The sequence below is a fragment of the Leptopilina heterotoma genome, unplaced genomic scaffold, assembly GCF_015476425.1.
Source record: "Leptopilina heterotoma isolate Lh14 unplaced genomic scaffold, ASM1547642v1 Lhet_6, whole genome shotgun sequence".
Lineage (NCBI taxonomy): Eukaryota > Metazoa > Arthropoda > Insecta > Hymenoptera > Figitidae > Leptopilina > Leptopilina heterotoma.
This window is the reverse complement of record NW_025111137.1, coordinates 3416248-3431354: the sequence shown is the minus strand read 5'-3', so window position 1 is coordinate 3431354 and position 15107 is coordinate 3416248. Positions and strand designations below refer to the sequence as shown.

Genomic DNA, 15107 nt, shown 5'->3' with positions numbered 1-15107 from the left:
TAGAAATCATTTATGTTAGAGAATCGTTTTGGAAAATTATTGTTTTCTAAAGTTATTTTGCTTATTCTTGAAATCTAATTTTTCTTTTAAATATTTCAAAATTAATTCAATTTTAAAAGAATTGCGTTTACAATTTTCCTAAATAGATAAACTTCAAAAGGTTTTAATTTGAAATTTTAGAAAATTTCAATTTTGAATGAATTAATTAAATAATATAAATTTCACAGGAATTCTATTATTTACAAATTCTTTATAAATTTCTTCGCAATAATTCCATTATTTTCATAAATAATCAAATTTTTTACAGAGATTCAATTATTTTCATAAATATAATAAAAAACTATAGGTTTTCAATTATTTTCATAAATTTAATAAAACTCATCGCAGAATTTCAATTATTTTTAATATAATTATAATGGAATTTCTCGAAAAATGTAATTATTCTTAAAACTTTTTGGTAAAATTTATCAAAGAAATTCAATTATTTTAAAAACTTTTGCTACAATTTATTTATTAAAATTAAAGTATTATTTTCAATACAGTTTTAATTAAATTTCTTCAAAAAATTAAATTATTTTTAAAAATTTTAATGAAATTGTACCTAATAATTCAATTTACTTCAAAATAATTTTAATAAATTTCTTCGCAGAAATACAATTATGTTTAAAAATTTACAAAATTTCGCATTAAAATTTCAATTACCTTTATAAATAATAAAATTTTTCTCCGAAATTCAATTATTTTCAAAAATTTTAATAAAATTCTTGGTAAAATTTCAAATATTTTTAATACAATTTTCATCTAATTTAACAAAAAATGAAATTATTCTTAAAAATTTTATTAAAATTTGTCAAGAGAATTCAATTATTTAAAAATTTGTTGGTAAAATTCTTTATGAAAATTCAATTTTAAGAAACATTCAATATAATAAATGAAATTAAATAAAATAATAAAATATTTATTTTTGTATAATTAAATAATTGAATTCTCGTAGAATTTTCTAATAAATATTGATTTAACCTTCGGAGAACACATGGGGATCTTTTTGACCCCACACTTTTTTTACGAAAAGCTTTTTATCTTTTTTTAATATTTTTAATAAGGATTTTTAAGTACCTATACAGACTTATTTTACAGAGTTTAAACTATATTTAAAAAATTCTTTAGTTTGATTAGATGAGCAGTTTAAAATTGGTTGAGCATTGAAAAATGGTCTAAAAAAGAGGTGTGTTCTCCGAGGGTTAAAAATGTATTTCAGTTAAAATTTTAGATTATAATTTTGAATATTGTAAACATTATAGAGTGGATTTTTAGAAATATTTGAATTTTCAAAAGGTTTGAAATTAAAATTTTTGAAAATTTGAACTTTTCATACTTTTAATTAAGAATTCTGTGGAATTATTTTTTTTTAAATAAATTAGTGGAATTTTTTTTTTTTAATTATTTGAAGTTTTTAATTTCTAACATATTTAATTGAAGAATATCGGAATAATCAAAATTTCATAAAATTAAATTGTAAACAAAAGGATTTGAAAATTCTCAAAGAACTTCTTCAAAAATTATTTTTAAAAAATTGATTGATTTGTTTTAAAAGCATGGAAAAGTTAGGAATTCGAAAAGAGCAAAAGCGTGGTAACCCTGATTTCAGATTAAAAAAAGTAGTGAAAAAGTATGCTATCAAAAAATTAAACTTGATGACCAAAAAAAAATTCGTTTTAGACACTTTACAAGTACCTGACAAAAATTCTATTTCATATTTTTTATTTTCCTCACTTTTTCCTAATTTTCATTAAAAATATTTACTTCTATCCTATATACTGCTAATAAATTAAAGTCCTGCAACGAATTTTATAATTCATGCGAGAGAATTAAAATATTTATAAAAATAATTTAATTCTTGCGAATAATTTTACAAAAGTTTTAAACAATTCATTTCTTTCGACTAATTTTATGCAAATTCTAATTTAAATAATTGAATTCCTGAGAAATTTTTATTATTCGTGGAAAGAATAATTAAATGGCTGTGTGGTAGTTTATAAAATTTTTTTGAAAATAATTGAGGGCCTAGAACGGATAACTGCCTGCTACGCATAGTTGAAAGGGACTATACCGGTCAGACAACAGTGAGCGCCTCTAGGCCTCTCACTGATGTCTGACTGGTAAAGTCCTTTTCAACTATGCGTAGCAGGCAGTTATCCGTTCCAGGCCCTCAATTGAATTCCTAAAAAGTATTTAATTATTTATGAAAATAATGTAATTTTTGGGAACGATTTTATTAGAATTTTTAAAACAATTGAATTTCCAAGGAGAAGTTTATTATAATAAGATAAACGAAGACATTCAGACAAAGATTCTTTAATGTTACGATTAAATTTTCGAAACGTTGGAGTAACATTAAAGAATCTTTGTCTAAATGACTTTGCTTATTTTATTATTATAAAATTAATATATATATTAATTATAAAACATTATCTTACTATATATTATTTTATTACACTGCAAACATTAAGTATCTTAAATTCTTAAAAGTGACTAAAAATTTACTTAAAATATATCTTAAGATAAAATCATATTAAGATGTTTATGCCTGAAGTATCTTAATATAAAATGTTTTAAGTAACTTATTTGTAGTCACTTATTTCAAGATACTTCTTTTTGCAGAATATAAAAAGTAAATCTTAATTTAAGATCGGTCTTGAATTCAGGACGGTCTGCTTCAATGTTAAATGCTCTAAAATCCATTGCGTAAATTCAGCATTGGCTGAGTCTTAAAAAATTTGCATCTTAATTAGATATAATCTTAATTTAAGACTACCTTGCTGTCTTAAAATAAGACTTTCTTTTTACTGTAATAATAAAACAAAAGAGCATTTTTAATCCTCAAAAACAAGAAGTTTCCTACAATATTTCACAAATAAAGAGGTAAAGAAATTTTTTTTCAAAACTTAAAAATAAAAAAAAATTTTTAACTAAAAATTGAAAAAATGGCGTCAAAAAAAAAATTTTTTTTTTTCAAAAAATTCATTCTCATAGAATTTGAAAAAAAATTCGAAATATTCCCGCGCGTTATTTGATTTTAAGAAGAGGTGGAAATGAGAGTTTCACTATCTAAGCACCAGACGTCTCTATAAACAAGATCCTTCTTTCAAAACGGTATAGAGTCTCACGGAGGGCGGTCGTATTACGCTCGAACTCTCTCTCTCCATTAAAAACTACGATATAAAACAAAAATATACGTGTCTTTTATTATTTTACAAGAAAGAAAAAAAAACCCCCCAAAAAAAAGAAAATTTAATTAATTTATTGTGAAAATCAAGTGAAATGCTAGTTAAAATTGTGACTTGACAGTGTATCTCACAAAAAGTGTTTCTATTCGGTGTAAAGAAAATAAAATTAAATCATAAAAAAAAGAAATATTGTAAGGGAACTTTTATTATATTGGTAACTCTTATTATAGTGCGCTAGAAGTAAAAACCCCTGAAATATTCTAGCTGGCGGGGCGCTCTAGGACGCGTTCAATAAATATTGGGCGTCTCGACACGAATAAAAATGAGAGTTACTCCAAAAACATATTATGTTGACACTTTGACAATTTGCCGACCGGCAAACATTTTTGACAATTGACAGTTGCTTATAAATGAGAGAATTAAATTTATTATTTCTTTTTCAAAAATTCGTTTGTTCCAAAATTTAAGAAAAAAAAAATGATTATACTCAATTGTATTAGTTTTAACTTATTAAAATTTATATATATGAGTTTTTCATTATATTTAAGGAAAGAAATATTTATCTCATCATTGTAGTGTCTCTTGTTTTGATTCTTTCACTTTTAATGAAATCTCAAGTCGAGCTCCTGGCACAAAACCGGTATCTGTCAATGAAATCCTTGACCTATCCAAATTTAGCCTTTTCTCGGTATAGCTTCTCGTAAACGATTATGTATATATACACCTTAAAAGAAGAAGTTTTTTTCTTCTTTTTTTCTTTTTAATAAAGAAAAGAAAAAAAAATTTGCCAAAATCAGAAAATTTTATTTACATTGAGATTATTTTAAAAAACAACTTTCAATTTTTACACTTCAAAAAATAGAATTTCGCGGTTAATTGAAAATGACAGTCATTTCTTAATTTTTCTTTGGTTATTTTAAAAAAAAATTTTAATTTCTCTCTATTTTTATTTTAACCATTGTTTCTAAATTTTAAAAGAAATATTTAAATTTTAAAAATTTTAAGAACCCCATTTAAAAAGTTGATTTTTTAGGTACACAATTTAGAAATTTTTAAACGCAGTTTTCTTGAAAGTATCAAATTTTGATACCGAATGGGATCAAAATGATAACAAAAATTAAGATCAAATGATGATATGATGATTTTTTTTGTATCAATTTGTTATAATTTGATACTTTTAAGTGAACAGTTCACTGAATTATGTAAACAATTTAAAAATTTCAATATCAATTTATTAATGAAATTAATTAAAATTAATATTAATTTCAATATTAATTAATATAATTAATATTAATTAAAATTAATTTCAATAATTAATTAATATAATTAATTTTAATTGAATATTAATTAATTAATTTAATTATATAATAATTAATTTACTTAGCAGTTAATTTTTTTTATTTCAATTTTTGAAAATTTGTTGTCAAACATTGAAAAATTTAAATTTGAAGTTAACAAAAATTTAATTATTATGCTTATAGTTTTTATTTTTTGCGCGCGAATACTTGATAAAAATTAGAAGTTAAATTTTTTCTAGGACATTAGGGTTTTAAGTAAAATTCCTTGCTTTTTAAAGTTGTAAATTTTTTTTAAATTTCAACCTCAATTATAGCAGACAAATAAGAATATTTTCTCAACGTTCTAGCAGAAATTTACAGCAAGTACTTTGGCTTATTAAACAAAATTAAAAAATTTAATAAAATTTCTTAAATATTTTAAATTAAAATAATTTAAAGGTGATTTTTTAATTTATTTTGAAGGTAAAAAGTTAATAAAATTTTTTTTAATATTTTAAATTAAAATAATTTAAAGAAGCAGGTAATTTTTAAATATATTTTGAAGGCAAAAAGTTAATAAAATTTTTTCAATATTATAATTTTTAGTAATTATAAAATTTCTAAAATATTTGCTATTTAAAAAATTAATACATTTTTTAATAATATTTTCAATATAAAAAACAAATACCTAAAATATTTTAAATTACTTTTAAATTAAGTTGTACTTGTAATATAAATACCTTACGTGTCCTTTAAATAATAACAAAAGCAATGAATTATTTAAATATTTTCAATTTAAAAAATTAATACATTATACACTATTAATTTGAACGTTTCAAATTGCATCGAATTAAAACCAAAAATGTGGATCAAATCAAAAATTGATTCAAAAATTTTTGCATCAATTTGATACTTTCAAAAAAACTGTATTTTTAAAAATATTTTGAATATACATGAAAAATTATTAACTTAAATATTTTAAATTGTTTAAAATTTATAAAATTTCATAACTAAAAATTATAAAAATAATGTCATAACTATAAAAATTATAAAAATACTTTTATAACTAAAAATTATAAAAATAATTTAATAACTAAAAATTGTAAAAATAATTTCATAATTAATATTTATTAGAATCAGATTATAATGAAATTTTAGAATATCGAAAAAATAGTTTTCGTTTACCGAACAAGCAGGTTAATTATTATCTATTTTTTTTTAATTTATTATTTCTAATTCTTGTGTATATATGTATAACGTTTGTAATCAGCCTGCGCAGTGAGAATGTCGATTCGATGAGGGCGTGTTAGTCGATCTGCAAATAGTCACCGTATTTGACAGTTCTTGATATCCCAGATTAAGGGAAAAAAGGGGAGAAAAATGAAAAGAAAAAGGGATTAAATACCAAGGTTCTCTTCTCCTTTCTTATAAACCTTATACGTTCCGCAGATCTTCCTAATATAATTTTCTTTACAGTCGAGATTATCGTTTTTCCATGTGAATCCCTTTTAAAAATCCCAAAGGTTATCCTTTAATATAAAGTAGGTTCCTTCATTTCTTTTTTTTTAATTTAAATTTTCTTCTTTTTATTTTTATATTTATTTATTTATTTTTATATTTTTTTATTTTTGCATTATTGATTCGCTTGAAGAAAATATTTTTTGGAGTAACTCAAAGATATTTGAAAAGAATGTTTTTAATTAATTAAAAAGTATGAATAAAACTTAGTTTAACGATCACTTGAAGTGAAAATTTGATTAGGAGTGATTGTTAATCTATAAGTTTTTTTTTTTATTTATAATTAAGAGTACCGATAGTGATAAAGTTAAGAAATTATAATTTAATATTTCTTTTTCTTTGAAGATTGCTCAGCCAAAGGAGAAAATTAAATATATAAAGTGAGTGTGTGAGGGAAGGTGAAGAGGGTAAAAATTTTGAGAGAAGATAATAACGAAGAATAATTGAAAAGATTCGGGGGTGGCGAGAAGGGAGTGATGACGGGCGTGGAAGGAAAAGGTGGCGGGGGCGAAGGGGCTACTGATAGTTCTGATAATACAAATGTGATTAACAATGCAAATGTTAATACAAATCAGCAAAATGGAGGGACGGAGAAGGCGCCCGTCGTCGGTGGGACAAATGTTGAAACTTTACCACGACCCGGAAAACAGGTAAAATTTCTTTTTTTTTATCAAAATTATAATTTTTTTCCCCCTACCATTTTCTATTTATTTTTTTTTACCTATATTTATCAATTTTCAAAATTAAAATTTTGAATTATTTTTAAATCTTACTTTTATAAGAGCGGAAATCATTTTTAAATTAACCCGCCATTTTTGTCCAATAGAAAAATGTCCCGGTCTGCGCATGCGCAAAAAGATTTTTCTACCATTTTTAACAAAATGATTTTTAAAAAAATATTTTCAGAATGGCCACATGTCAGTAAAGTCAGGGAAATGTCGGGAAAAAATTTTTTGTCAGGGAAATTTAGAAAATTGAGATTTTTTTTGACTTATTTTCAAAAATTGGGACTTTTTCGACTTTTTTTTCAAAATTGTAACAAAATATCATACAAGGTTGCTAAGCAATCTGGAAACCTGGAAATGTCAGGGAATTTTATAAACCTTGAAAAAACCTGGAAAAGTCAGGAAAATTTTATCTTTTTTCTTAAAAATTCAATTATTCTCAAAAATTTTATAATAAAATTCTTGTCAAAATTTTAATTATTTTTAAAAACTTTCCTCAATTCAATGATTTTTAATATCTACTATACTTTAAAGAAATTCCTAAAAGAATTCGCAATTAGTTAAAAAAAATTTTATTAAAATTCAGCAAAGAAATTCAATTATTTTAAAAACTTTTGCTGCAATTTATTTATTACAATTCACGTTTCACAAGTTTTGAACGTTCAAATGAACGAAACACTTTTTATTAAAAATATTTTCATCAATTACTGATTGTAATGAAATTTAAAAACTTAAATATTGTATATGGAGAAACTTTAGAATTAATTTTATTCATAGTGACACAAAATATTTTAATAAAAATTTAATTTGAAGATGAAAAAAATAAATTTTGTTCATTTGAACGTTCAGAACTTTGGGATCATTATTACAATTCAAGTATTATTTTCAATACATTTTTTATTAAATTTCTTGAAAGAATTAAATTTTTTTTTTAAAATTTAATTAAATTCTTTTTAACCATTCAATTTTTTTTCAAAATAATTTTAATAAAATTCTTCGGGGAAGATTAATTAATTGCAAAAAATTTGTCAAAATTCAATTATTTTCAATGTCTACTATTTCAATAGAATTTCACAAAAGAATTCAATTATTTGAAAAGAAATTTTCATGAAATTCGTCTCAAGAATTCAATTATTTTCAAAAATAATAAAATTCTTCGCAGAAATTTAATTGTGTTGAAAAATTTACAAAAATTCTAGTCAAAATTTTAATTATTTTTATAAATAATAAAATTTTTTTTCGAAATTCAATTATTTTCAAAAATTTTAATAAAATTCTTGGCAAAATTTCAATTATTTTTAATACAATATTTTTATCAAATATATAAAAAAATGAAATTATTTTTAAAAATTTTATTAAAATTTGTCAAAAGAATTCAATTATTTAAAATTTTTTGATAAAATTAAGTATAAGAATTCAGTTTTAAGAAACATTCAATGATGTAATAAAATATTTATTTTTGTAGTTAAATAATTGAATGCTAGTAGAATTTTCTAATAAATATTGATTTAAAAATGAATTTCAATTAAAATTTTATATTATAATTGAATATTAAAAGCATTATAGAGTGGATTTTTAGAAATAATTGAATTTTCAAATGAAAAATCTTTGAAAATTTGAACTTTTCATACTTTTAATTAAGAATTTTACAGAATTAATTTGTTTCAAACAATTTAATGGAATTTTTTTTGAATTATTTCAAGTTTTTAATTTCTAATATATAGGTATTAATTTAATTGAAGAATGTCAGAATCATCGAAATTTCGTAAAATTAAATGGTAAACAAAAGAATTTGAAAATTCTCAAAAAACTTTTTTACAAATTATTTTAAAAAAATTGATTTAAAGGAATAAAATAATAAATTTAAAGAAGAATTTTAGTTGAAAATTTAAATATATAGAAAAAATAATAACATTTATAATTATTTTTAGCATTTTGGTTAAAAAAATCATGTTCTAAATATTTCATTAAAATTCATCAAAAAAATAAATTATATTTGTTTCTAATAATACAAAAATTCTTTTAAAAAATTCCATTGTTTTCGAAAAATTATACATTAAAATGTTTTTAAAAACTACTTAATTCTTAGAATTTTTTTATCGTAATTTTTTCAAATTTAATTATCTTCGAATAAAGCAAATAAAATTTTACTTTTTTAGACTTGTTAAAATTTCGGAGAAATCATGGTCACATTTATAATTAATTATTCTTCAAAAATTTGATTATTTTTATTTTTTTTTTTTGAAAATATAATACCTTAATAAACTTAAGAAAAAATCTGGACAGTTACAATTATTATAAAAAATTGAATTTTCGTATTTAAATAATTTAATTCTCGAAGAAATTTCGAAAAATTATTTAAAATAATTGATTTAAAGATGAAGTTTAGTAGGAAATTCTAGAAAATAATTTAATTCAGGAATTGTAATTTTTTAGAAATTATTAAATTTCATAAAGTTCTCCTCATTTTCCGTAAATTTTCATATATTTTCCAGTGAAAAGAATTTTGTCAGGGAAAATAATTTTAATGTCAGTAAATATTGTCAGGGAATTCTCAAAATATTCAAAATTGCGTTAAAAATAAATATTTTTACATAATTGTCTTTTTTTTCGCCAAAAACTGTTACGAATTGGAAATTCATTAATCATTATTCAACTGTTAAAAAAAAGCTGCGTAAATATTGAATCACTTAAAGTCGATAATTTATTTTTAGAGACATGTTTTTCATTATTAAAGTGGTTATAGGCAAAATTAGTCTCTAAAAATTGACCATACTATAAAAAACTATTTTTATATCAATGTATTTAAAAGTTATATAATAACGATGAATTTATTACCTTGTGTGTTTCTTAAAATTAAATCCATTATTTTCTTATGAATGGAACTATTGAATAAGGATTTATTAGAATGGCACTAAGCTGCTTAAAATATTTGCTAATACGAGTGTGTATAAATGTATGTGTGAAAATCCGGTTATAGAAATGCTTTTCCGTTACTTAGAATTAAATTGGTATAATTTATGCGATATTGAGAATTTGGAAAATCCTTTGATGCATGTGAGAATATATATATTCTATTTTCTTTCTCTCTTTCCCATTATAATCTCTCATCTTTACATTTTTTAATTTACAAAACTTTTTTTTAACTTTACTATTATCAAAAGTAATAGATAGTTAATAATAATATAAATACTACACAAATTAAAATTTTGAATTGTAATTATAATAGCTCGGTATCACTTTGACACAAGTTTTTAGAATTTTTATTTTAGTTAAAATTTAAAATTTTGTTATTTGCGCACTTAACCTGCGCAAGGCGGAGCGTAGAGTCAAAGTGGGGAGATGAGAGTGAGAAGGACAGTCGCCGAGTGTCTCTCTCGCTCTCATATCCCCACTCCAATCGGCGGTAACACTTTCTTCATTTTAATACGTTCTTTAACGTCCTCGAACTGTTTTAACTCCAACAAAGAATGGAGTAGAAAAAACAAGAATATTTTGGATACAAAATATTTTTTTGCTATTTATCAATACAATTTGTTAGTTGCATACTGGCATACATTATCAAAGGTTGATTGAAACAAAGGATTTACAAACACTTACTCCCAATATTCTTTGCTTCAATTGTCTTAAAAAATTCACTGATAATTAACTTGGGCTGTAGTTGGAAAATTATATCATACAAAAGGGGTAATCTGTCGTCGCGTGTATTTCAACAATTATGTTTCTTTGTAATGTGTGAGCAAGATAAGAATTATACGATTGGAACAGTTGTATATTTCTTGAGTAGGATCAGAAGGTTCTGAGCTTCCGGTGATCTTCTTCTATACTAGCGGAAATTCCAAGTCGTTGAACGCGATAATTATTCTTATATACACAGGGATGACAAAATATACAGTTGCTCTATATTTTTTCTTCTAATTTTTTATTCAATAAAAAATCATAGTTTGAAAATTTTTTTAACTTGCAAAATTTTCGAGAAATTTATAGAAAATAAATTACGTCTTTAAAAAATTTATTATTATTATTCTGCGGTACGAAGTAAAGAAGTCTACTTTTATTTTTTTTTAGGTTCATTTTAGCTTGTAATATTACGGGAAAAACAACATTAAAGTGACTGTCAACTAATAGAATTTTCTACTTAACACGATAGTACTACTTAAATGGGGTTAATTATAAAATTTTTTTAAGGAAATTTTATACGTTAATATTTGATTAAAAATTTAATAATTTCATAAACTATTTGACTTATTATTCTTTTTTAATAATATGGAAACATGAAAAATTATTCTAAAAGAAAAAATAATTTTTAAATGGTCTAAACGTATTTTTATTTTTTCAAAAAGTAAAATTAATAAAAATTAAATGGAATTGAAAAATTTATTAAGTATATATCTCGTCCTATTTTTAAAAACAGAAACTTTTTCATCTATAAATTAACTGAAGAAAAATAACGAAAATTCATCATTAATAAACTTTTTTTAATGTTATACTTAAAAAGTATAAAAAATATAAGATTAAATGATAATAAAAGTTACTTAAAAGTTATAATAATTAATAAAAATAAATTATTCGAAAATAAAAATTCTTAACATATTAAATTCTTCTAAATTAACTAAAAAAAATAATAAAAATTTATAATTAATAAACTTTTCTTAATGTTTTAAGGGCATTTGAACCATTATGACGTCACAATTTGTGCAAAGCCTGTGTTCTTAAATTATGACGTCATAATGGTTCAAATACCCTTAATTAAAAATTATAAAAAATATAAGATTAAATGATAATAAAAGTTTCTTCAGTTAATTTAGAAGAACTCAATATTAAGAATATTTATTTTCCAATAATTTATTATTATTTATTATTATAACTTTTAATTTTTAAATAACTTTTAATATCATTTAATCTTATATATTTTTTATACTTTTTAATTAAAACACTAACAATTAGCTTCTTACTACCTTTTGAAAATAATTTAAAAAATTTTTAAAATAATAGAATTTAAACATTTTCTAATTTAAATTTTTGTTGAAAACACTAAATAAATTCAATTTTGGAGAAATTACAAATAACTGCAGAAACTCAATTATTTTCAAAAAAAAAAAATTCTTATAAAATTCAACAATGTTCAAAATTTGAAAAAAGTTCTCGTAAAAATCCCAATTATCTTTATAAATAACAAAATTCTTCTCCAAAGTTCAATTATTTTCATAAATGTCAAAAAAATTCTTGTTCTAATTTCAATTATTTTCAAAAATTTTTCTAATTTCAATGACTTTCAATATCTACTATTTTAATAAAATTTCCCTAAAAGAATTCAATTATTTAAAAAAAGTTTTAATAAAGTTGTATCCAAACATTTAATTATTTTCATAAATAATAAAAATTTTTTTATGGAATTCAATTATTATTTTCATAAAAAATAATTTAAATTTCTAGAAAATAATAATTGAATTAAAATAATGAAAATAATTTTGATGAAGTTACAGTAACAATATTCTTATAATATAAAATAATGATTTTATCTCTTGGTCATTTTTAATTATATTAGAAAACATGACGAAATCGATCACTCCGAGTCTTCGACTCGGAGCAATCGATATCTTCATGTTTTACAAATACTTTTAAAAGTTGTTTAATTTAAAAAACGTTTGAATTTGAAATTCATGAATATCTTAATTCCTCTGGAAAATCCTGTTCCAAAAATAAGATTAAAAATAGGAATTTTGCAAATATTTTTCTTCTTTTTCTAGAACAAAACAATAATTTTGTAAAAAAATTGTGATTCATAAACAAAAATAATGCAAAATAAATAAATTTTCTATTTCTTAATCACAGTTGTTAGAAATGTATCTAAAGATATCAAAAAACAAAAGTATAAATAAAAGAAAACTTCAGAGTGTGAGGGACAGAAAAAGTGAATGAATGAAAGAATGAAAGAACATTCAAATTAATATAGTTAATTAAGTAAAATTTATTAATTATGAATTTTTGTTATTTTTCTTCATTTAATTTATAGATGAAAAAGATTTTAAATATAGGACAAGATATACTTAAATTTTATTTTTATTATTATTATATTTATTATTATTATTATTATTATTATTATTATTATTATTATTATTACTATTACTATTTTTATTGTTACTATATATGAAGCTGAGACTGGCACCCATTTATGAACTTAATTTCGTAATTAAATTTTAAAGTTTTAATATAAAAAAAAAAAAAATTTAAAGTTAAATATTTTTTTCTTTAAAACCAACATAAGATTTTGAAAAATTAACTGGATTAAAATTTAATTTCCAAAATTAAGTGGGTGCCAGTTTCAGCATAATTATTATTTTTTATTATTATTCAAATAACTGTTAATTTATTTTAGAACCATGAAAAAGGGTACAAAATATATGTAAATTTCTATTTTTAAAATATTCACCAAAGCATAAATATTAATTAGACCGTTTGTCTATATAAAGGAAAACAGTAAAGCCGGACAGAAAATTGCACTATGGAAGAGATGGAATTGCAGATTGAATATCAGAAAGTAAAAAAAATGTCATTTTAAAATCGATGATCGGAAATTGAAATCGGAAATGAATGTTTGTTTTAGTAAGATTGAATGCCTAAAGCAGATGTACTGGATAATTATTAATTAAATCCAAAAAAAGTTTGTTATTTTCCATCGAAGAAATTGAGAATTTAAAGAATTTTTTTGTTCTTGTGTTATATTCACTAAATATACCAACGAGGAGAATGAAAATAAAAATTCATGTTTAATTAATTTTTTCATTTATTGACTCAATATTTTTTCTATATTGTTGTCATATTTCGAGATCAGAAATATTAGTTGTATGCACAGTGGTGTGTATTCTAAATTCGAATTAGGCACACGCACGCTGACTCAGTTTGGGAATTATTAGAAGGGGAAACAGTAGCAGCTGTCGTTCTCATGCATTCGCATAGTTGGGTGTCATTGGACTGATCTTTAACTGCAGGAGGGAAAATTTTATGTCTTTGACCAAATGCTAAAATTCTCTTTTTCTCTCTCTTTCTCTCTCGACAAAATCTATTATTGTATAATATAAACTGTCGTTTTGCTATTTCCCATAAAGTTTATTTCCATCTATCTTTTATTTTTTTTTCTCCGAAAAATATCTATTTTATATATTTTCTCCCATTTATTCTATTTTTGGACAGTATGTTTCAATTTGAAAATTATACCGCTGCTTCTAAACCTTTTTTTTGTTTTCTTCTGAATACTGTTCAGAAAGCTTCAAATTGCAACCAATTGATACCAAAAATGTGGATCAAATAAAAACTTGAGCCAAATGTTTGGTATCAGTTTGAGACAAATTTTCCTTATCCTGTTTGATTCAATTGGTATCAATTTGATACTTTTAATAAAACTGTTTTAAAGAAACATTTTTTTAAACTAATGTGAAAGTGAAGTCCTATAACAAAATCCTAATTAGCATTTTATCAAACACGTAGCATCGGTTGTTAATTTGTATACGAGTTCGCTTTTTTAAATTCAAGTCTTGTTTTAAGTTGACTACTGTTTGATGAATGTAATCGAATGGATGACGATCGTCAATAAACTTATAAATCACAATGAATTAAAAAGTGTAGCAAAAATTTCAGCCTCTGAGAAATCAAACAAAAATTAAAATACTAGATATTTATCTTGTAGGTACGTATTGAAAAATGGAGCAAAAATTTATTGTTGCATCTTTGAGAAAGCGAATATGGCTAATGATTACCAACATCCTTGTGACTTCAAAAATGGGGCAAAAATTTATTGTTGTCTCTTTGAGAAAATGAATAGTTGATGATTATTATCAATAGCCTTGTGACTGTGTTAAAAAATGGAGGAAAAATTTATTATTGTTGCGTCTTTGAGAAATTCTTTCTTGTTTGGTTCGTCTGTAGTCTGTTTTTACCTTGACATTAAAATACACCTCGCAGCGTCATGTTTTATCAAACTTCTGGAAAAAAGCTCGGAACCCATTTGGATGATTGCCAAAGTTTCTGTTTTCATCGCTAAGTAGGGAACAAACTCTACGAAAAAGCATTGAGCTCAATATACAGGTCTCGTGAAAATTGCGACTTGATGGGGGTTTATCAGTTTCTTCTTTGCCAAAAATACTTGTAGCTGCACAATCCTTAGTTTTTATATACATATAGTAAACTTAACGAAAAATATTTTTTTTGTTTATAATCATAAACGAAAAAAAATCATCCCATAGTGTTTATTCTCATCAAGAAATTTGCTTTGTTCGAAATTATTCAGTATTCGCAATAAGGACTTTGAAAATTAGTATCCCTTTGAAGTTTCGATTTTGTGCGCAAAGCAGGTGCAGGAA

General features: G+C 22.4%; 1 protein-coding gene across 17 annotated transcripts in view; it reads left to right on the top strand.

Moving 5' to 3' along the window:
* Nucleotides 1–3138: 3138 nt before the first annotated feature.
* The window catches only part of LOC122509148 (ankyrin-2-like), a 186960-nt gene continuing 174991 nt past the window's right edge, over nucleotides 3139–15107 (top strand). For 12 of the 17 annotated variants that reach the window (XR_006302307.1, XR_006302306.1, XR_006302305.1 and 9 more), the window contains exons 1-2: nucleotides 3139–3418; nucleotides 6368–6672. Coding sequence is in view for 5 of the 17 variants with exons in the window: in XM_043622970.1 (XP_043478905.1) it covers nucleotides 6499–6672 (174 nt within the window). In the remaining 12 variants the exon portion in view is untranslated. Of the gene's footprint in view, nucleotides 3442–6367; nucleotides 6673–15107 lie in introns of all 17 variants that reach the window. The other 5 variants (XR_006302313.1, XR_006302312.1, XR_006302314.1 and 2 more) reach the window with 3 other exon arrangements.